At 37.6% G+C, this 22,162-nt stretch overlaps 1 protein-coding gene across 2 annotated transcripts in view; it reads left to right on the top strand.

Moving 5' to 3' along the window:
• Nucleotides 1–22,162, top strand: part of IPO8 (importin 8) — a 42,654-nt gene that overhangs the window by 4,649 nt on the left and 15,843 nt on the right. For both annotated transcript variants that reach the window (XM_064737437.1, XM_064737443.1), the window contains exons 2-16: nt 3,653–3,734; nt 5,826–5,982; nt 7,629–7,787; nt 8,750–8,906; nt 10,207–10,296; nt 10,695–10,789; nt 11,338–11,422; nt 13,302–13,436; nt 14,276–14,375; nt 16,014–16,090; nt 17,353–17,469; nt 19,734–19,823; nt 20,472–20,637; nt 21,195–21,355; nt 21,801–21,926. In XM_064737437.1, the coding sequence (XP_064593507.1) occupies nt 3,653–3,734; nt 5,826–5,982; nt 7,629–7,787; nt 8,750–8,906; nt 10,207–10,296; nt 10,695–10,789; nt 11,338–11,422; nt 13,302–13,436; nt 14,276–14,375; nt 16,014–16,090; nt 17,353–17,469; nt 19,734–19,823; nt 20,472–20,637; nt 21,195–21,355; nt 21,801–21,926 (1,797 nt within the window). The remainder of the gene's footprint in view (nt 1–3,652; nt 3,735–5,825; nt 5,983–7,628; nt 7,788–8,749; nt 8,907–10,206; nt 10,297–10,694; nt 10,790–11,337; nt 11,423–13,301; nt 13,437–14,275; nt 14,376–16,013; nt 16,091–17,352; nt 17,470–19,733; nt 19,824–20,471; nt 20,638–21,194; nt 21,356–21,800; nt 21,927–22,162) is intronic.

Raw genomic sequence — 22,162 nt, 5'->3', positions numbered from 1 at the left:
TGTTTTGCAGGGGAAGCAGCACCTTTCAGTGCCATTCTGCACTCGTACAGTGGGAAGGTTCTGACTCTTGTGGTTCTGGAGCAGTTTTGGTCTTTGAATGTGACAGCAAGCAAGACACAAGAATAATGCTTCATGAAATGAATTTGGCAGTGTATGATGTGTGAGAACCTAGGGGCCAAATATGAACATTAGGTATGAGATGTGTTGGCTTCAGTAGGATCTATTTGGGGAGATTTTAATGTATTTTTTGCTACTTATCTCTCCTTATATTCTGGCCCTTTATAAGTGATGGTCTACATCTTGATGTTTTTCAGTAGCCCACCTGAGGCTCACTTGTCTGTCATATGTTCTGTACCTAATCAATTGGAAGAGGAGATAAGCAGAAAAGATGTGTTCTCTGATCTTTTGAAGCCTGGAGCTGTGATGGTGACACAGGGAAGGAACAGAGTGCAAAAAGCTGTGCAGCTGCAGTCCACAGATCCTGAGAGAGTAGACACAGATGGAACAACATGCATGGCTCATATACATCTCTACCATTGTAAATTTACCCAATTATGCCTTCCCAATTATACCTTTCCCAGTGTAGCTGCTAGCCTTGCACACTGCTGTATCCCATCCTCTTAATCCCACTGGAAATTAAGTGAGATTCTCTTTTAAGATAAATGCTCCAATCTGGGATTCATACAAGAGCAGCCTTGTGTGTGTTTTACACAGCTTTAAAATAATTGCTCTTTGTAAGTACTCAGCGACAGTTTTCTTTTCAAAAACTTCCACTTTCTCTTTCAAAATAAACACGTGCCCCAGTGGATCGGCACTTTGACAAGAAGTTTTCCCGGATGCCAGCAGTGTGGGTTCAGGGCAGTGTGATTATTCACCAAGGGCACAAAGCCCCGTGCTGTGTGGTGGGAGTTGTGCTGAAGGTCTGTTTCAGCCATCTGGTGCCTCCCTGCGGCTCCTGGGCACCGCTCTTCAAAATCAGCAGATAGTTTTGTGTTCCTCCTGTGGCACTGACAATATTCCTGCTCTCCTTTTGTTAAGGTGCAGCTGCAGTGATATAAAGAACTGTCTTGTTTAACTCATCCAGCTCTTCCATGTCCATTTCCATGTCACAATATACACCTGACAATTGCTCTGCACCTGCTCCTGTGATGGGTCCAGCATTGTTTGCTGATGTCCGGAGCAATGCAGGGAAGGGACACATCCCAAGATCACAATTAGCATGACAACTAAACAGACGAGAATGTGCTGGTATAGGAAAAATGTTGCTGCATGCAGCTTTTTAAAAAGTCCTCTGTTCTAAAAACTGCAAGCAGCATGTAGTTTTCCTGACCCGGGTTTGTTGCTGCACAAATGAGCAGGATGTAATTTGAGCTTCACAAATACAACAGAATCGTGTGTCTTGTTTCTAACGTGGGCTCACAGTCTCTGTTGATCTCTACAGTCTTCTTGTTTCCGATAACGAGTAGTAAACAGAGCTATGTAAAAATGTAAATTCCGGGCACGACAATAGCAGGGAACAGAAGGATTTCATGGGCCCGGCGATCTCTGCAGGGGTGGCGGTGTGTGCCGTGTAAAGACGCGCCCACAGCGCCGTGCTGCTGGGGATGGGACCCCTCGGGGACACTGTCCCTCCGCCTGCGGCACACGGCTTTGTCACTCCGGGTGCTTGCTGAGCCCGTCTGGCACGGAGGCAAATGACCGTGTTTGTGTGGATCCTGGCAAAACTTCAGGGAGAGCAGTTGTACACCAGCACAAGTAGTACTCATAAAGCTTCCTGACCTAGCAGTGGTTTTAATGTAGATTCAGTAAAAACTGTTAGGACAGGGAAAAGGGAATAATATTGTGAATAATATTGTTAGCACCGTGTCCAGCCTAAATGTGGTACTGGTGGGATTGCAGATGGAAACCACCACCAACAAAACACCCCCCACAAAGCTGCATTTTTAATTGGTGTGTTTATAGTAGTAAAAGCTTGGTAGATGGGTCTGAGAGCAGTGTACAGGCACTGTTAAGACCAAAAAGGATGGTTAGAGTTCATGCATGGTTTTGGGTTTCTGTGCTGCTGTGATTTTTTGTGCTTTCCTTACCTCCGTGCAACTTGGGTGTGGAGTGCTGGGGGATGCTGCAGTCGAATGTGGCCCTGTCAGAACACACCAGTGTTGTCCAGTAGTGACTGAAGGGCAGGCTTTGTACTCCAGGCTACTGGATTAAAAGGTGATCTTTGGAATCCAGTATGCTTCAACAAGTCAGCATGTCTGTAGATAAATGGAGTTCCTGTGCTGGGTGTTACAGCTTTTACTTTATTTGGAACGTTTCTTAGGGATAATTAAAGTTTATAGAGAAGGAAATTGCAGGAGAGTATGCTTTTGATTTGCCACTACTGCTTTTATCTCAGATCTCGGATTACTCTATAAACATCAAATGAGTCTCTGAGTTAGAATTACACTATCATTACAGGGAATAAAATGAGGGCCAGAAAGTTAAGTGATTTGGTGAAATTATTGAATGATAGTGTTGCGATGCAGCTGGGACACTTAGACATCATGAAAGCAGTGTAATTTCACCTTGTTATGGATATGGTAGATCAAAGAGCTGGGGACATGAAGGGCAGAAAGTATCTTTTATTTCACAGCTTTTGAATGAGGCAGAGTTCTGTAGGAGGATGTTCAATACTTGTCCTTTAAGCACAACTCTGGGAGCAACCATAGAAGTGCCAGGCATAATCTAGTGGGAAGAAACGCTCTAAAAGGTGAAATACAGAAAGCTGCTGCCATCTAGCCCTGAGAAACCTCTCTTTGAGCATAAAACACATGAATCCAAGGGATGAAAGATCTGACCTACCAGCGCTGATCTGCCAAGGCTTAGTAGTAACTGCACCACGCTGAGTCAGCGATTCCTCGCTGGAGGAGCCCTGGTGGATGGCAGCAGGATAAAGCTATCAGGTTGTCACATCTTTTAAATCTGGTGTGCTTTGCTCAGAAGTTCACTGAGCATTGTTTTCTCTTTGAAATTCTTCAGCTGCATGGCTGATGTAGCGTTTGAAAAGTTCCCATGAAGGCTGTGGGTTTTGAAGTGTTATCTGCCTACACTTGATTTTAATTGAATATGTTTGTCCCACTGTTTCCCCAGTTTTTATTGAGAGGCACTATACATCTAGTTTGCTAAAAGATAATTGTATATGGCTAATGCAGATGCTATTTACACTTGAAAACAATTGTAAATGATTTTTAAAAATCTCTTCGCTATTGCTGTTCTGCCACACACTATTTTGCTAATAAATGACATTTATTGGTGGAGCTTGTCAATGTCTGTTTGACTTATGGGGCTAAGTTGAGTAATTCAAAGACAGATATCTAGTACTTTTCACTATATATACTTAGAATTATTTAAATATTCTTTATCACTAGTCTGTAACTGATAACCTTTTCACATTACTTATTCTGCCCATGTGCAATTACATGCTTTGCTTTTACAAGGAATTATTTGGATTTCTGCAGGTCTGGATAAATTCAAGTCCCAAAACCTTTCATCCATCATGAGGAGGATGCAAATGCAGTGCAAAATCCTTAGTCTATATTCATCATTCAGCATTTGCTAATGCAGTCTGCTTTAAACATAGTGACTTACTAACTGTGTTGTCTGTGTGTTTCAGTCCTACAAGATCATCAACTTTGCTCCAAGCCTGCTGCAAATCATTGTGTCTGACCAGGTTGAATTTCCAGTGCGTCAAGCAGGTGAGATGAAATCTCTTATTCCCTTTTCTTTCAGGCAGGCTGTTCCTTGAGCAGACTCTTGAACTGTTGCAATGTAAGTCAGTTCAGGTTTGCTCTGGGGAAGAAATGAAAAGGATTTATCTTTGCTGTTTCTTTCCATTGTGAGGGTCACATGAAATCATGGCTATAGGATAGAGTCCTACTTTGGCTTTCCCTGTGTGTATAGTGATCCCTGCTGGATTGCTGTGATACTGACAGGAGAAAAGCATGATTTCTACTCAAAACTGAGAACCCTTAGGTATTATTTCTCCTGCTGGTGCAGAAGTCATGATGCCAGGATAAGTGTGAATTTAAAAATAGAAAAGGGTATCACATTTGAGTGCATGTTTCTCTATTTGAATCTCTTTTTTCTGGAAAAGTGAAAATTTCTGTAAAAGGGAAATCACTCCTTAATTCACAGATCACGGGTAGCCACATACATTAGTCAGTATCTTGGTGGCTTAAATGAGTAGATATGAAGGAAGGTCACATCACTGATAGGTTGCACAGTTACAGTCTGAGCATGTCTAGAAGGATTGCTCAGCTGTGTGTGTGAGTTCAGGTATAGTGGTGCAGTTCATTTTACTATATGCATTTGTGGAAGATCAGATTTTAAATTCTCATAATCCATTTTAACTACTCCTCTGTAATATGTTTGTCAGATACAGAGACTGTTCAGGCCTTTCAGTAAATTAATTAATACTGTTTCATTCACAGCTTTGTTTTTATCCTGTGGAACAGCATTTCCCATAGAAGCACTGTTGGGGTTTTTTTTGTGCAGATCCCATTAATCCCCTGAGTGCTTTGGAGCGTGCTGACATATTCTGTTTGTCATGCTGGCCTTTATTTTTTCAAAGATAATCCAACTTTGAATGGTGTTGTTAGTCCATTCTGTGATAAAGTTTGAGGCTTAATCTAAACTCCATAAGGTCATTTTTATAAATTAATCTCTCATTTCAATACCATTCAGGGAAAAAACCAACTATGTAGAATGTAATTTTTTTTTATACAGAAGAGAAGTGTAAAATGGAGATGCACATTTAAGTCATGTTTGCAAGCCAACAGATTTCCCTGGGAATTTTTTAAAAGCCAAAAATTTGTATAATAACAAGATCTATGGACAAAATGGATTAAAGTCTTGGGCTGGTCTTTCAGGACCTGTTTCTTGTCAGACTAGTCTGGCATGTCATAGACAAAGAGCTTTTTTCCTCTTGCTCCTATAAAATATTTTACAGACTACATGTTTTCATGCTTTGCAATTTCTTATCACTAAAAGAAATGATTGTACCCAAGGATATCTTATTTCTACTTTAAAACCCTAGCTAGTAATCAACCAAAACAGTGTCCAGGCATAAGAGTTTATTAAGAACATTCCTTTAATGCCTCATACCATATTTCTTATGTTTCCTGAAGAATGCCTTCAGGCATTTTAGTACTGATGCATTAATGCTGCTTTATTTTCTGTTGAAGATTAACTTTATTTTTCTTGTTTTTTTCATGTGAGACAGAAGGGAACAATTCAGAGGTATTATGGGAAATCCTAATAGAGAAATAAAGCTTAGGGAATTCACAACAAACATTTCTGTGTGAATAGAAGGTAGGCCATGTGCCAGTTTCATACTGGGCATTTCCCCAAGCAGTGTCCCATCTGTGTGTGCAGTGATTTGTTTACACGAGCCTTCCAAAACTTCACTTACTGAGCTTGAGTCCTTGTTTTAGGAGTGAGTGAAAACACACATAAGTACATTTTTGTTGGTTTGTTTAGAATGACAGAAGTATTTTCTTATATTATTTTCTTATGGAAGACTACTGTTGTAAAAATGTACCTTGATAGATGCTGATGGAAGTATTATCTTGGTCTGTTCTGATCAGGTGCTTGAGTCTGATCTTGTGGAAATCATAAGAAAAATGTTTTTCTGATTGAGCTGTGCTCAGTGCCCATAATTGTTAAGAATTCAGGCGGTGGTTTTCAGTTGCCTTTTCTGCTCTTTGTTCTACTTGTAGCCATTCTGCATGTTGAGCACTGGCCAATGTGTAGAATTTAACTATTCCTTCCCTGCTATCTGTCCTTAGCTGCCATTTACCTGAAGAACATGGTGACCCAGTACTGGCCAGACCGTGAGCCACCCCCTGGAGAAGCCGTTTTCCCATTCAACATCCACGAGAACGATCGGCAGCAGATTCGGGATAACATTGTGGAGGGAATCATTCGTTCTCCTGACTTAGTCAGGTACCTTACATTGCACACACATGGTTCTCTTGCTCAGGTTTTCACACCTGCCAGTCAGATGTTGTGTGTCACAGACATGTTTTATGAAAAATCCTTTCCTTGGCTTCTCAGGAGAAAAAATCCCGAGAGGCCTCAGGAGCAAAATGTAAGCAATGATTATCTGCTGCTGTGGAATGCAACAGGTGCATCTGTGATTGGTCTCATGTGGTTTCTAATTAATGGCCAATCACAGTCCAAGCCTTTGTTATCATTCCTTTCTTTTCTATTCTTAGCTAGCCTTCTGATGAAATCCTTTCTGCCATTCTTTTAGTATAGTTTTAATATAATATATATCATAAAATAATAAATCAGCTTCTGAAATATGGAGTCAACATTCTCTTCTCCTTCCCTCATCCTGGGACCCCTGTGAACACCGCTGCAGTTGTTAACATGAGAATCTCTATGTTTTTGAAGATGAGACAAGTACTTTTTTAGCCAAAGTAATAATAATCTGCTTACACTTATTCATGGGTGTTTTTCAGAAAAGTAGTAACCTGGCAGTGAGCCCTGTGGTGTGATTTATCCTCTAAGGGTGTTCAAAGTGTCTTGTAGCACTTGCTGTAGTAACAGCCTGTCTGTTTGGCTGATTCAAGGCAGATAGTGTATACAGGGCTGTCTGCAATATGGAATTAACCATTCAGGGAAATACTGTCCAAGATTCCTTTTTTCTAGTAGCCCTTTTCTTAATTACTTTATCAATTTTTATCTGTAACCTCAGTATTTAACTATGTATTAGGGTTCTTGGTTTTAAGGTATTAAAAGAATGAAAAATTGTGGTTCTGCTTTTGCTGGAAGAATAGTTAAGAATCACAAACATAATACAATTATGATTTTTCACCCCTTTAATTAAAGTGAGGCTGATAGGATGGGAACTGATATTTTCTACAGGCTTTGTTTTTTCATTACTTAGCAGAACTAAAAGTATTTCTCCACAGGTTCTAGTTCAGTGCTGCTCAGCTTTTTTAGTCACACCTCAGTTTAGTCAATCCACAGTTCTGCCTTGCTTCCCCATTGTGAGTGACATCTAAAAATGTGTGGCAGGAGAGAAACAGTAAGATGATGTTTAACTAATTGGCTCTGCCATATGCTTTGGAGGTTGAGAAAGTGCTGTTCTAGAAGGTCCCAGGAAAATTGTAATTTCTTGAGGAGCCTGTGGCTTGGATCATAACACAGGCCGTTATTCTTTAATGAAATCATACAAATTTGTGTTTTTGTGGTTGCTTTCAGCTTGATAAGCAAGTATAGCATTCATTGTCAAAGCACAAAGCTAGCTGGTTCCATGAGCAAGTAATTCTTTTAAAATACTGCTTGATGCATGTGAAGGGGGAGGGAGAAAAGTAGCTAAAATATTCTGAAATTAGTTTATTCTTTTACGTTAAATCCAGTCGGATTTTTTTCTTGCCTTTCCTCTGCTACTTCCTGAGCTCTTTTTTCTTGCTTTTCCTCTGGTACTCCCAGAACTCTTTCAGTGCTGTCAAAATATGTTTTATACTTATGACATAATATAGGTATTGTAGCCAATAAACCCAGATTTGGGACTTATCCTTTAATTTAAACACTATGCCATGACCTTATTCACTTAGATTTTTTTTCCCTCCCTGCACTAGAGCCCAGCTGACAATGTGCCTCCGTGCTATCATTAAACATGACTTCCCTGGCCACTGGACAGCTGTGGTAGACAAGATAGGATATTACCTGCAGTCTCCAAACAGTGGCAGCTGGCTTGGGAGCCTCCTGTGCCTCTATCAGCTGGTGAAGACTTATGAGTAAGTTGATGTCCATCAGTAAATGAGGAATTGGTAATTTCGGTCTAAGTTGATTGCTGAAAATTACATTCTTAAGAGCATTGGCAGTTCTACAAGGGAATTCAGATAGAAAATGGGAATTAATAATTATCATATGCTTCCTTTCCTGCAAATAAATGAAAAATATTCATCATCTTTGTATCATTAGTGAATTGAAAGCAGAGGTGCCAGCAATAATCTGTATGAATTTACTGTAGCTTTTTTCTTCAGACTTTATACTTTCGATCTGGCTGTAAAAAAGTAACCTTAGGATTATAACTTTCTCTGTTTGAAGGTACCCCAAATTCTGAATGTATGAATGCAAATTATTTTCTGCTTTTATGTCATGAATACAGTGCTGTCATTGTCACATACTGCTATTGCATATTGTTACCTGTAGCATCTTCCTGGCAAGAAGTCTAAATCCACACAGCATAAATTAGGAGCACTATAGTAGGGCTTATCACTTTTTTTTAATTGCCTATTGTTAGAAACATATGTATAAACCACACAAAAGGAATGTAAATGGAGAAAGAGAATCTTTTCCAAAGCAAGGAATTGTCTTTCCCTTTCAATGGCTGTTCACTCCCATTTGTTTAGCACCCAGCTTAGGTTTAGCATTGGTATGAACAGCAGAGAAATTCAAATCCCTGCTCCTGTGAGGTGACAATTCAGTAATAAAGAGCAGCAGTTCTTCCTCTCAGTAACTGCCTTTGTGTAAGGCAATGTGTATTGTTTTCCATTTTTTTATTTATAGGTATTTTTAGTGAATTTGCACAAAGGGTTCAGATGGGGGTTAGAGGAGGGGAGAGTGATTGAGTAAGTAATGGATATTCTTTTTTTGGTTTGTTTTTTAGGGCACCAAAATTAAATTGTTGGTGGGGAATAGGCATTAGAATCACCAGTGTGTAGATCCTGGACCAACATTTTTATTTCTATTGCAGGTACAAAAAGGCAGAGGAACGAGATCCCCTCATAGCAGCCATGCAAATATTTTTGCCTCGGATTCAGCAGCAGATGATCCAGCTTCTGCCTGATAACTCCCATTACTCTGTACTGCTTCAGAAACAAATCTTAAAAATCTTCTATGCTCTTGTTCAGGTTGGCATCTGTGTAGAGGAAAAACAAAGTTTTACTTTGCTAGGCACAATGACCTCCTTCACTACTTTCAGAGGTGTGATAGAATAAGAATACCCTTTTGGATGGGAAAAGTCATGTACAATAAACAGCTGTTATAGAAATAGGATATTTATAGATTTTTCTACTTTGAAGCTGATCACATCATAGCCCAGATTAAATTTTTAATGAATGCAGGGTGTTTCTGCACATTGTATCTGTAAGCTCACTAGAGAAGCGTTCCTATTTTTGTAAAGTTGCACATAGCCTGCTACAAACTAGGTATCTAGACCATATGGTTGGTCTCTGAAAGTGTCAGTAATGAATTTTGTAGTGTCATTGTCAAATGTTGCACTTCACTAGGAGGCATTTCTCATTACCTGCTGAAAATCTGGCAGATACTATGTATTAAGGCACATGCACTTCAGAGAGATGAGTTTGGATTTTACTGAGATGAGTTTTGTCAAGGAGTACTTACAATCAGAAACCAAACCAAATCCTTCATAAGGAACAGCCTGAAAATCCTTAGGGTGTGTTGAAAAGCTAAAATAGTTTGTTACTAAATCGATGGAGAATTTAAAAAATACCAAGATTCTATTTTTCTTTTCAATAACTTGGCTGAATATTGGTACTTTTCTTTGGATTTTGTAGAGAAGTGAGGTTTATGGGATAGTAGCTTGGTAGTAGTAGTGAATCACAGAATGACCAGGTTGGAAGAGACTTTCAAGATCATCGAGTGCAGCCCATGCCCCAACACCTCAGCTAAACCATGGCACCAAGTGCCACATTCAGGCTTTGTTAAACACATCCAGGGGTGGTGACTCTACCAGCTCCCCAGCCAGGCCATTCCAGTACTTTAGCACTCTTTCCATAAAAAACTTCTTCCTAATATCCAACCTATATTCCCCTTGGTACAGCTTAAGGCTGTGTCCTCTGGTTCTGTACAGTGAGTACATTTTGCTTGCTAAAATGCTGTTAGTTTGCCAAAGCCCTGTGATACTGATGCTGCTGTAATCTTAAAAAGTACCTGGGCTGTTGTGAAGAAGAAAAACAAAGACAGATGGCAAGTTCTTAGACTGAGGAACTTTCCTCAAATTGTGTCTGCTCAGAAATTCCCTTTCAAATTGTACCAAGAGAAATGCAATTAGAGTAGTGTTGATATGTAACCTAATTGGTTTTAATTTTACTTAAAACCTCATCTTCCTTAGAATATAACTGCTGCAGAAAGATCTGCCTTTTACAGTGAAAAATAGTATTTCATACCATATTTTTTCTATTATTGCAGTATGCATTGCCCCTCCAGTTGGTGAATAACCAGACTATGACTCAGTGGATGGAGATCTTTCGGACCATCATTGATAGAAATGTACCACTGGTGAGTTCTAGCTTTGTAAAGGCCTCTGAAACTTGTGTGTTGGCATTTGAGGAACAGTCAGTATAAAGATTTTTTAAGTGTTCTCTTCCTATGAGTCTTATCCTTGGATTTTTGAGCCAGAGTGATGTAGTATTCAAGTGTATCTGAGAATTTGCATTTTTTAAATATGCATAATTTTAAAATTCAAGTACAGGCATTGTGCAGGTATTGCACTTAGACATTATACTACCTAATTAAGATAACTGAAAATTCCTGAGTCTCATATAACTGTTAACAGAACCAAAGCTTTAGTCCATGCTGTCTCTTTATATTGGTTTACTTAGCAAGGAATATTTAAAACATAATTGCTTCTCAACAAATGACATTAACTAATTTAACATAAATGTATTTGTTTGTAGGAGACTTTGCAAATTGATGAAGATGACAGACCAGAGCTGGTGTGGTGGAAATGCAAGAAGTGGGCATTGCATATTGTAGCTCGTCTCTTTGAAAGGTAACTGATTACAAACTAAATTTGGGTTACAGGTCTGTGCCATTACTGGGCATGCAAGTAGAGAAGACAGTTTGAGCAATTTAGCAGCTCCTGGTCACTGAAGAGGTTTTCCTGCTGCTGCACTGGCACAACTGCTGGTCTCAGCTCTTAGTGAAATGATTTGACTCCCTTAAGATGGCAATAAACTTGCCCCACAGGAAAAGTAAATCTATTTATCTACATATTTATTTTAATACACTCAGCTACAAGTGTTTATATTATCAAACATAAAGGCAGGGGAAGATTTGGAAAGAAATCCATGAACATGGAAGTTACAGAGCTTGTGACAAAAAGCCATGTTTACTTCAGTATAATACCTTACCTTGGGATAATTTAAGAAAAGGGAAGTGAGGTGTTACATGGGAAAGGATAGCTTAGAAGGAATTTGGTAAATTTTTCCTTTGTTGATGCAAGACCACTCAGAGTCCTGTATGGTTTAGGAAGTACTGTATTTTCCTGACACCATGCACTTCTCACAGTGTAAATATTTGTGTCCTCTTCTTTTAAAGATATGGAAGTCCTGGAAATGTAACTAAAGAATACTTTGAATTCTCAGACTTCTTTTTAAAAACCTATGCTGTGGGCATACAACAGGTAAGCACAGTTCATTTTTTATGGATTGCATTATTTTGACTGAAGAAATGTATTACTTTTTAACAGTGCTTGTGTTGAGGTTCATTTATTGAACAAAAATGATGAGAATCTGGCAGGTTTTCCTTGTAGTGACTGAGAAGTTCTTTAGAACTCAGTGCCATACAGCTGAGGTATAATAACACAATTTTTCAGCAACTCAAAAAACACTGCAGGAAAACTCTCAGAAATGGTGAGTGCTGATAAAATGGTATTATTGTCATGTATAAGCACTCTAGATACAACTGAGAGGAACACTTTTGGTGCAGAGGCCTCATTTCATACAAGGGTGTATTTTCAGGCCTGTCACACTAATCCAATGATACTGTTTTATTTCAGGAAGATACAAGATTAGAAGATGTCTGGAGAACAGCAGTGAACATTATTTTATTCCTGGAAAGCATATTATGTGAAAATATAACCTAAATTCACCATTTGCAAGGAAATTATTTTTTGTTACAAATGCTAATTATTTGTGTTTAACATGGTGTGTGGAGACAGTTCAGTTCTGATAAAGTTGCTAAACAAAATTACTCTTCATCCAGTCTGACAACAGAATAGTTTATCCATCAGGAGGAATTAAGGAGGGGAATGGTTGTGGTAAGGTTGTAAATTAAATGAAAAGAGAAATAGCCAAGTATCTTTTCTAAATTCCTTGCAGTGTGTAACTTCTGAGCAGAAAAATGGACTCCCATGGGCAGTTATAATTTGAAATACTTAAAGTTTTTCTGTTAAGGTATTAAGCTACGTTGCAGAGGGGACAGTTTAGCTTTCAAGATAAATGTACTGGATGATCTGCACATTTCTTCAATTTCTGGCTCTTAAATAGTGATTTATCATTATTCCTTGCAGAGTTAGTAAGAATTCTGTTGTGAATATTACATGACTAAGCCTTTGTTACTTATTCATCAGTTGATAAGTGCTGACATTGTGCTAGAGTCTTATAAGATACAGACAGTTCTTGTCCTTGGAGCATTTCATATAAAAGACTTAACATCAAACTCTGTATTCCTAATGAAGGAGCTATATTCAAAATAAAATTTATTATAATGTTCTGAAGAATTACAAAGCAGAATTGTTCTGCTGAAAGCATATGACTCAAAATTTTGTTATGCATTGCCCTTGACTTTTATTGTTATTCATGTATATGAATAACACTTCTTTACACTCACTAATAATTCACCTGCCATTGGTGCAGATTAGTAGCTTTGTTCTGTGTTTTTTTCTTAGTAGAGGAAAATTTTTTACCAAGGAAGCTTTGTATGATAGAGTTGGTAATAGCATGCCAGGTGATACTATCTGATGGCTACAATAGTAATTGAAGTTAAGGGGTTTGCACCTCTGATTCAGAGGCTTAGGTGAACCTATTTTTTTTCCTGGTTTAGTATTTCTATTCTCTTTACTGTTCTTCCAAAGTAATTTGTCTTCTTTAGGGACCTGTCATTAAATATGAATGCAGACACCACTGAGCAGGTATAGAAGCCCCAGTTTGAAAATCTCACTGTGCCTTTTCCTCACCTATTCCAGATTTTGCTGAGGCCTCTCTATACTGTGAGCCTCTCACTACTGAAGTATCTTTGGTTTATAATCACAAATGATCACATGGTAGAGCTAATAGTAAAGGTGGACATCTGCATAAATGTTTGCAGGATTAGAACCTTGATATTTCAATTATTTATGATTTTTGGATCAAAGGCATTATAATGATTTCTAATGCTAGAACATCTACTGTAAAACTACTTTATCTGTTCATGTATATTCACTGAGGAAGTGCACTGCATGTTTATGCATGAGGCAGAATTTTCAGTCTTCATTTAAAAATACCAATTTGTCACTTCTTTAGGTTCTCTTAAGAATCTTAGACCAGTACAGGCAAAAAGACTATGTTGCACCACGTGTTCTTCAGCAAACTTTGAATTATCTGAACCAAGGGGTGATTCACTCTATCACATGGAAGCAAATGAAGCCACACATACAGGTCAGTGCTTAAAACCCAGTTATAAACAATGCATGTCATCAGAGGGGTTAAAAAACATCCCCCAGCCCCCCAAGTTTTGTGTTTTTAAAGAAGGTTTCACTAATCATTCAGCAATTGATCTGGAAAATAAAATAGCATTTCTACACAAATGTGGTTGAATTTTGCAATATATGACTACCCTTTATTGCAGATAATGTTAACTCAAGCAAAGATTCTGTTCCATAAGTTCTTTATTTGAATTTTTACAGTCTGCTAGAAAGTCAGTGTTCTGGCTTTTATTAGTTCCTGGTGTTCAGGATTGTCATTGATTTTTGATGGTAGTGCAAAGATAGTGCACAAAGAGAACATTCATCTGAGAGGAGCTAAACCCTCTTTTAAGGACATGTTTTATAAGTGAACTAAAGAACAAATGAAAAGTGATCTTCCTGCTCTTTTATTTTTTCACATCATAAGATCCCCTGTGTGGTTAGTTAATTCCATGACTTTTAAGGGGAAGGACTCTGAAATCCATTCTCATGTTAAGGATTGCATTGGTGAGATCCTTCTGCAGAATGTAATATTCTGCTGTGTACAGACCAGGTCCTGAAGTGTATTTTGTGCATGGTAATGTAATATTATAAAGATAGATTGTATAACTACTGCTGCTGTCTGGGCCTGTTTCAAAAGGAAAGTACCTATAATAATGTGAATTTGTTTCTGGTAGACAAAATAAAAGAATGCTGCTTAAAGGAAAGTAACTCTCCAGAAAAATAAGTCTAATGAATTAAATGGGGGAGAGCAGCTGTACTGGAATTTGACTTTTTTGTGTACTTATGTGTATTTGGCTCTTTTAAAATTAGACCATAACAGAGGAGGTGATATTCTCTCTAATGTGCTACAAGGATGAGGATGAGGAGCTCTGGCAAGAGGATCCATATGAATATATCCGCATGAAATTTGGTAATTTGGCTTTATTTTTTGCTTTCATCATAACTGTACCCTGTAGTTCCAGTGATCAGCATGGCCACTGTAGTGTCTCTTTTCACCTGAACAATGGGAAGAACAAAACTTTTTTCTTAAATCTCACCAATCTGTAGTTAAAACCATGTGGCAGGTCAGATGAATTTGGGCTGTGGGGCTGGCAGCTTTGATCTAAATGATTCTCTCAGAGTTTTTTTCTACTTCACTTGTGCTCAGAGCAGCCCAGACAGACTGGCTTGCTCCCTTGTTTCAGAATCCTGCCTTGCAGATGTGCCAGCTGTCTGCAGCTTCCTGCAGCTCTCACTTTGGCCAGAAGAGGCCTGACTTACTCTTTCCCTGCTGAAAATTGTCAATGCCTTCAGCATTCTTCTGCCACTTATTACTACTCAATTGTAAGATAATTAGATATATATATTCCTTCAAAAGACACAGTGCAAAATCTTGGGAATAACACATAGGGTCATATTATGAATAATTGCATTTATTAAAAGATTCATGTCATTGAAAAGGAGAAAGGTACTTTAAAAGTACAGCAGTTTTAGCTGGAGAACTCCTGCAAGCCAGGCACCACAGAGATATATATGCAGCATTTGGGAAATTTTAATTAGTTGATTTGGGATTAGTGTATATGAAAATGGAATTTAAATATTCATAGAATTATTTAAAAGCTTGGAGAGTTGTTATGCAACAAATTAATTACAATATAGTGTTGATCACTAGGGGATACATACATCCTTGATATTTGGTGTGTGAATTCAGTTCTTTCTGTGTAAGTAGTGAATCTTATTTTTATGTGCAGCTGAGGCTGTTAAAAGCAGATTCAGGTTGTATCATGGAATGTAAAAAACCACTCAAAGGACATTGCACTCACATATCAAAGTCCATTAAATGGAATTTTTTTGAGACACTTTTTTGTTTGGAACAAGGATTTCAGTGGTCTGGTAGTATTTCCTAATGATGTTTTATCTTGAAAGTTTTCAGGAAAAGTTGATGTGTAATTTGAGTCACATTTTAAGATAGCATTTTAAGATCTTTTAGTTTGATTTAATTTGTGTGGGGATGTTTGGATTAGAAAATGTTTGCAGCACAGATCTTATTTTTCAAGATATAAATTATACTTTCAGTATGAGCAGCAGAGATTTAGTTACAATGAATGAAACTAAAATACTTGACCTTTCAACAGATTTAAAACTACTCCAGATCTAAGTAGATTTTATGTACAAAAAGTTTCCCATGAGGTTTTAATAAAATCAAGTCAAAAATGTGTACATCTGGTTTACAGATGGTACTGGAGTGTATTGTTATTCTTCCTATAGGAGTTTTAATTAAAAAAAGAGACAGGATTTTTCATCCCTTGTATATGGTCTCAAAAGAGCTAATGAATAAAGAGAATATTCTTAATTAAAGGAATGAAGAGTGGCAGTGGATTTGGAAGGCCAGAAGTAAGGTGTGTGACATAAGCTTGGATCTGAATCCTTAACCAGGAAGTGAAGAGAATCATGTCAATAATTTTGAGGTTCATCCAAGTTTTGTGATATCCCAAAACCAAGATGGTTTCTAAAAAAATTATTATTCAGAAAATAAATTTTTAATGCTCTTTTCTCTCCATTTTTTTAGATGTATTTGAGGACTATGCATCCACAACAACAGCAGCACAGAATCTCCTTTACACTGCTGCAAAGAAGAGAAAAGAGGTATAAAACCAGTGACTTTCAATTATTTTAATTTTTCTTAAAGTTATATTCCCCATATATTTGAAGATGCTACAGGAAGCTAATCTTGAAAAATATACTTGCTGCTACATAGTTAAATGTTTCCTGGCTGAATGCTGTCTGTTTGGGGAGATTAAAATATGGTGTGTACAAATACTAAGTGGATTCTTCTTCCAGATTTAAAATGCATCTGCCAGATACAAAATAGGTTGGAATAGATATATTGGAATAGATTTTCCCAGGTTTACAAACAGCATCTGTCACAGCTGTTCTCAGCATCACAAACTGGAGCAGGAGGGAAAGTGGATCTGATCCTTACTAATTTTCACTTATGCTATTTAAAATCCTTCTTAACAGCATTGAAGTTAGCAAGGACAAAACCCATTCCATATAGTTACTCTTTAAATGAGGACATAACTTTTCTGTAGATATTTCTGAATTTCCTGTGACCTGTACAAAAATACTCAGACAAGCCCCCTAGAAAGCACAGTTGGCTAAAATGGCAAATCTTATTCTAGGTTTCATTTTAACATCCAGTAATCATGGAGCTTCATTTCCAGATGGATTTTCAGAGGAGAACACAGTCTTTACATTAGGTGGAATAGGTGGAATATGACCTTTCTACTTTTTTATTGTCAAAACAGTTCTTGTCCACTGATTCTGCTTCTCATTTTCATAATTTGTATTTAGAGCATCCCAGTGGCATTCCACATAATGAGTGTGGAAATCACATTCAGCCATTGGTTTTGCCAAGAAACTTTCCTAAGTCTATTCAACTTTAGAAACTACTGCCAAAATCAATAGATCAGATGAAGTTTATGAGATTTTAGTCCAAGCTCTCCTTGAAAATATATGTATTTTCATAGATATATGCACACACACATATGTATTTATATTTATGTGTGAGACAAGCCAGAAAAGAAGAGAAAAAGTGGGCGAGGTGCTGTTTGAGCCTTTTGCCTTTTCATCACTTTTTTTGATTTGCTTCAAGACAGTGACAAAAATAACTTACTTGCTATTAGTAATGAGAAATTTCATGGAGATTAATCTAATTTTGACCAGTTTGGCTGAAAAGTTGAAAATTCCAAAGTTTTACACTTTAACTATTGAAAGATGCTGCATTTAGTACCTCACATTGCTCTGGCCAAGACAAAATTTCTTCTTGAAAATGTCATAGGAATTTTTTAAATGATGCTATTAAAATAACTTGACTAATGGGATTGTGTGTTTTCTGTCCTGCCCAGGTATTACCAAAAATGATGGCATATTGCTACCAGATTTTGACAGAGCCAAACATTGATCCAAGGAAAAAAGATGGAGCTTTGCATGTTATAGGATCCCTAGCAGATATTTTGCTGAAGGTAAGTGGGTAAAGAAATGAAAACAAGTTTGCAATTCTTGCTATCAGCTGTGATTTAAATTAAAATACTCTTACTTTATAAAGTATGACTAGCCCTTAGCCATATTTATAAAAATCTGTAGAGAGATTGCACTCTGATTGCAATCAGAATATGAGAGTCTGTTTAGTTAAAAATATTACTATTCTTTCCTGGTTTCTATATCACAATTTTATACACAGATATTTCCTTCTCACGTTTTTCCAAAGCTCTGTTTGTTTGTTACATGATAGTCCCTTGGTCCCCTCCAGCTTTACTGGGAAAATGGAAGTGTAAAGAAAGCAAACATGCATTCTATCAGCAACATGGCCTATGATTCTTTATGAAATTCCCCAACAGCCTGCACTGTTATGGGCTGCTTCTGGTTCCAGGAAAAGGTTTACTTAACACATAACAGGGGTGTTCTGTCTAGCTTTCCAACTCTTTCACTCTTCAATAAGTGGCTTTAAGTCTTATTTCATCTCTCAGTTGGGAGTTATGAAAAAAGCTGAAAAGAACAAGGAGCCTTCCTCCATTTTTTATAGACAGCATCTTCAGAATTTTGGGTGTATTTCTGCAATCTGAATGCAAGTTTAATGCACACTGTTGCTCTCTAATTGCAATTGATTACAGTTTGCCTGGTGCTTTTGTAGATGATGGAGTCCAAAATATGCCTTTGCTCCATGTCAGAAGTAACTGACAAAGCATTATCACTTGTAGCATGAGAATGGTGATCTTGTGCTGGAGGCTTCTTTTAAAAAGTGATTTATTGTATTTTATCTGAATTGTCTCATTGTGCAGGATGTGTCTTCAGTTAGGAGCAACATCTTACCAGCACTGACCATCTGTTTTTTTACCAATCTATTTTTTGATCTTAAATCCTGAAACATCAGTAACTTTTGCAGAATTATTGTAGATTGTTTTGGATTGTAAATGTCCTTCCTCATGCAAGAGTATAACAGTGAATGAGGACAACATTGTTTGTGTTGTGAGGAGACTTTCATATTAACATATTTATCTCTGTCCTGTGGGGAAGAAAGGGGATTTATTCCAGTATTCTGCTCCTATTTGAAATTTTCAATCCTGAAACATGAGGTTATATTGCACTTTATACAAGAGTAATAACCCCAAACACCACAGACCCCTTTAAAATTTGAATTTCTTGTGTTTGGAATGTGACACATTGAAACATTCCATCAGCTGTTTCCATATCAAATCCTGGGTTTGTAAGTGCTTTCTGGCTCTTGAGCTGACTGAGATCCTGAGTGTAAGGAGCTCAGAGACACAATGGGCCTGCCTGAGCCACCTGGCTCCCCACAGCAGCTCCAGTTCAAAGCCTACAAACCAGTGTGCACAAAACAGCAGTATTTTCCTTTCTCTGTTTTTTCTCTGCTCAGTCCTTCATCCAGCTCTGTGAAGGCTGGGGATGAGTGTGGAAAAAAATGCTGTGTGCACTGGTGAAATGAAGTGTGATCATTAAGATACATGTTGTATTGAGTGTCCCATTTCACCCTTTTCTGTCTTTGCCACTGAACCATTCCTTTGGATGGTAACAGCAACCCTAGCGTGTATCTTTTCTATTTTTCTGGGACTATAAGGAAAGTCTCAAATCTCCATGCTGGTTCTAGCTTCCTGTGAGAATCTTGGGATTTGCTAAGGTTGGAATAATGAAGGATAACTCTCATCCAGTATCCTTCTCCAGCTAAGGAAATTTCTGTCACAAAGGAATTAATTTCTGTCACAAAGGAATTATCTTCATCTATTAATCAACACAAAAAAAGATGGGATTTGTTGCTGTAGTGTCCAAGATAGTAAGTTTTGGTACTTAGAGTAACAGTAGTTCATTTGAAACTCAAATCTGTTCCATACTAAGCCCATATTTGTCTTCAGGTTTGTATTTTCTCCTTTGTAGGAAGAATGGAATTACCAGGTTATTGATCTTTGTTAGTTTTTAGGAAAAATCAGCTCGTATTAATTGCCTTAAATAACATGAAAATTCCAGTTTACGTGTTGTAATGAATAATGCCAAATAAAATATTATATGTACAGTTCTTTCACTTACCTGGTTTTGAACTTGCTGTGCTTTTGAGTTGGCTCTATTCAAGGTAAGGGATCCAGTTCTCTTTGTGAGAGGATACCTTTATTATATAGACAAATTATTGTGTTTCCCATGATTGATATTTGGAATGCATTATGGGCTAGAAAGAAGTCTGTGAAATGAATGGTCTCCAAAATTAATTTTTAAACAGAAGAGTGTCTTCAAGGATCAAATGGAGCTGATGCTACAGAATCATGTGTTTCCCTTGTTCATGTCTAACCTGGGATACCTCAGAGCTCGAGTAAGTTCACCTGTTACATCAATTCCAGTATTTGCCATGGTTCCTTCCTTTGCAGTTTGATTTCAGTCTGAATGTTACTATGTATTAGGTAAATACATAGTAAAATTTGAAATAACATTATTGTACTGTATTTTTTCATAATTTTTGTTTTAAAAAATGATGTTTCAGTTAAAGGAATTGATAGAGGGACTGTGTTGTATTAATGTTCACCTCTTCAATCAAACTTGAGAATTTGAGCAGCAATTGTGGCCATTTTTCATTAGCAGAGATGGCTGTGAAGAATAGGCAGGGATTTCCACAAGTAGGTAACATCAGTTTGGGTGTTGCTTGAAGAAAATCCCCAAGTGCTGATATCAGTTATAGATAAACAGTTTTCATTGTTTTGTTCTGATTTTATTTCCCCCAGAAGGACCAAAGCAATGAATGCAAATTATGTGCACACTGAATTTATTGGAATTTGGGAAAGTACAATAAAGAACTGCTTGAGTGCAATACCTGTGCTACATTTAATGAAAGAATACACCATAATTAAGTGGGGGGAAAAAAGCAATGCATGCAAGCAGGGAGATAGTTAGCATTGGTTTTGACTCAGTTAAAACTGCTTAAAATTGCCATAGTCACTCACTTGCTTCTCTTTTTGCCTTGCAGTCCTGTTGGGTACTTCATTCCTTCAGTGCTTTGAAATTTCACAATGAGCTAAACTTGAGGAATGCAGTAGAGCTGACAAAGAAGAGCCTGATTGATGATAAGGAGATGCCTGTCAAAGTAGAAGCAGCCATAGCCCTTCAGACCTTAATAAGCAACCAAGAGCAAGGTAGGTGACAGTGATTCATCAGCTGTATACACTGATCTATTGATTTTTTGTCAAGACAAGGAGGTTGGTGCAGATTTGTCTAAACATTTCTGTCATTTGAAGACATAGATTTCAGAATATTTTATCATGTTTAGGCAGATTCACTTGTTCATTACATCCCGGAATTGTGACTTGAAGCTTTTATGATGCAAAAGAAGTTGGAATCAGCATGTTTTTTATAAAGTAAATATCACCCATCTTTGGGGTTTTTTTAGTCAACTTAAGCAGTGTGTGTGTTTAAAAATGAGCACTGCTTTATGTATGAGAGCAAGTGTTCCTTCAAAAGTGGATTTTAGCTGTAGGTGGCATTTCAATATTACACAATTTATTTACTCTGTCTACGAGTTACAGACTGTAAAATTGCCTTGGGTATGTTTTTGGCTTTTTTATTTCTTTAGTGAATTCAAATTTTAAAAACTTATTTTGTTCAAGAGTAGTCAGCTACCTGGCAGTTTGAAGATGCTGTATATTTGTGTTTATGGATAGCTGATTTCACCTGCTTTCTATTCATCTTTTAGCCAAGGAATATGTGAAGCCTTATGTGAGGCCAGTGATGCATGAGCTCCTGCACATTGTGAGGGAGACAGAGAACGATGATCTCACCAATGTAATCCAGAAGATGATCTATGAGTACAGCCAGGAAGTGGCCACTATTGCTGTGGACATGACCCAGCACCTGGTGAGAGCAATACTAAATGACCACTCCAGGCAGAAGCATGTCCTACTTTGAACATTTAATGAACTCTGCTTGAAGTACACACTGTTTAAAGTAATCTTTGTAAGAGTCCCTCTGTAGTGTGTGCACTATTTGTGGTTTTTTTTTTCTGTATGAAGCATCTTTAAAACCTATAGATTTTTCAAAGGCACTGATTTGTGTCACTGGTTTTAATGAGCCACAATCTAACTATTTAGCATTTCAAATGACTTGACGTAGACTTCTGAAAAAAAAGAGGAGATTTTAATTTGCTATATTCCCCTTTCAAAAGCAGCCAGCATATTTTTCAGTGCTGACAGCTCCTAGAGATAAGGCATTGCTGCTGCTGCATTAACTGCCTTGGTTTTGAATGACAAATTAGAAACATGGGTTTGCTCTTGAATGTCAAGCTGGTTGGTTTTGTTCACAGGCTGAAATATTTGGTAAAGTACTTCAGAGTGAGGAATATGAGGAAGTAGAGGACAAAACGGTTATGGCCATGGGCATCTTGCACACAATTGACACAATCCTGACAGTTGTGGAAGATCATAAGGAGGTGAGATTTTCTTTGGTACTTTTTCATGCATGACAAGAAGCACTTCTGTGTATGTTTCATTATTTGCCATGAACGTGCATTTACTGCAGTGGGATGGTACCAAGCCATCTCTGACAGATTGGAATCTAAAGCCCAGTTTACTTTGGTGATTTATTAATTTTCAGCTTTCAACTTCAAGGGAATTTATGTCCCAAGGGTAAAATTCTTAGCCCTTACTTGGTAAACACTTCATTGGA

This window comes from Zonotrichia leucophrys, chromosome 1A, assembly GCF_028769735.1.
Source record: "Zonotrichia leucophrys gambelii isolate GWCS_2022_RI chromosome 1A, RI_Zleu_2.0, whole genome shotgun sequence".
Classification (NCBI taxonomy): domain Eukaryota; kingdom Metazoa; phylum Chordata; class Aves; order Passeriformes; family Passerellidae; genus Zonotrichia; species Zonotrichia leucophrys.
The sequence above is the reverse complement of the archived record's forward strand: the minus strand, read 5'-3'. Positions and strand labels throughout refer to the sequence as shown.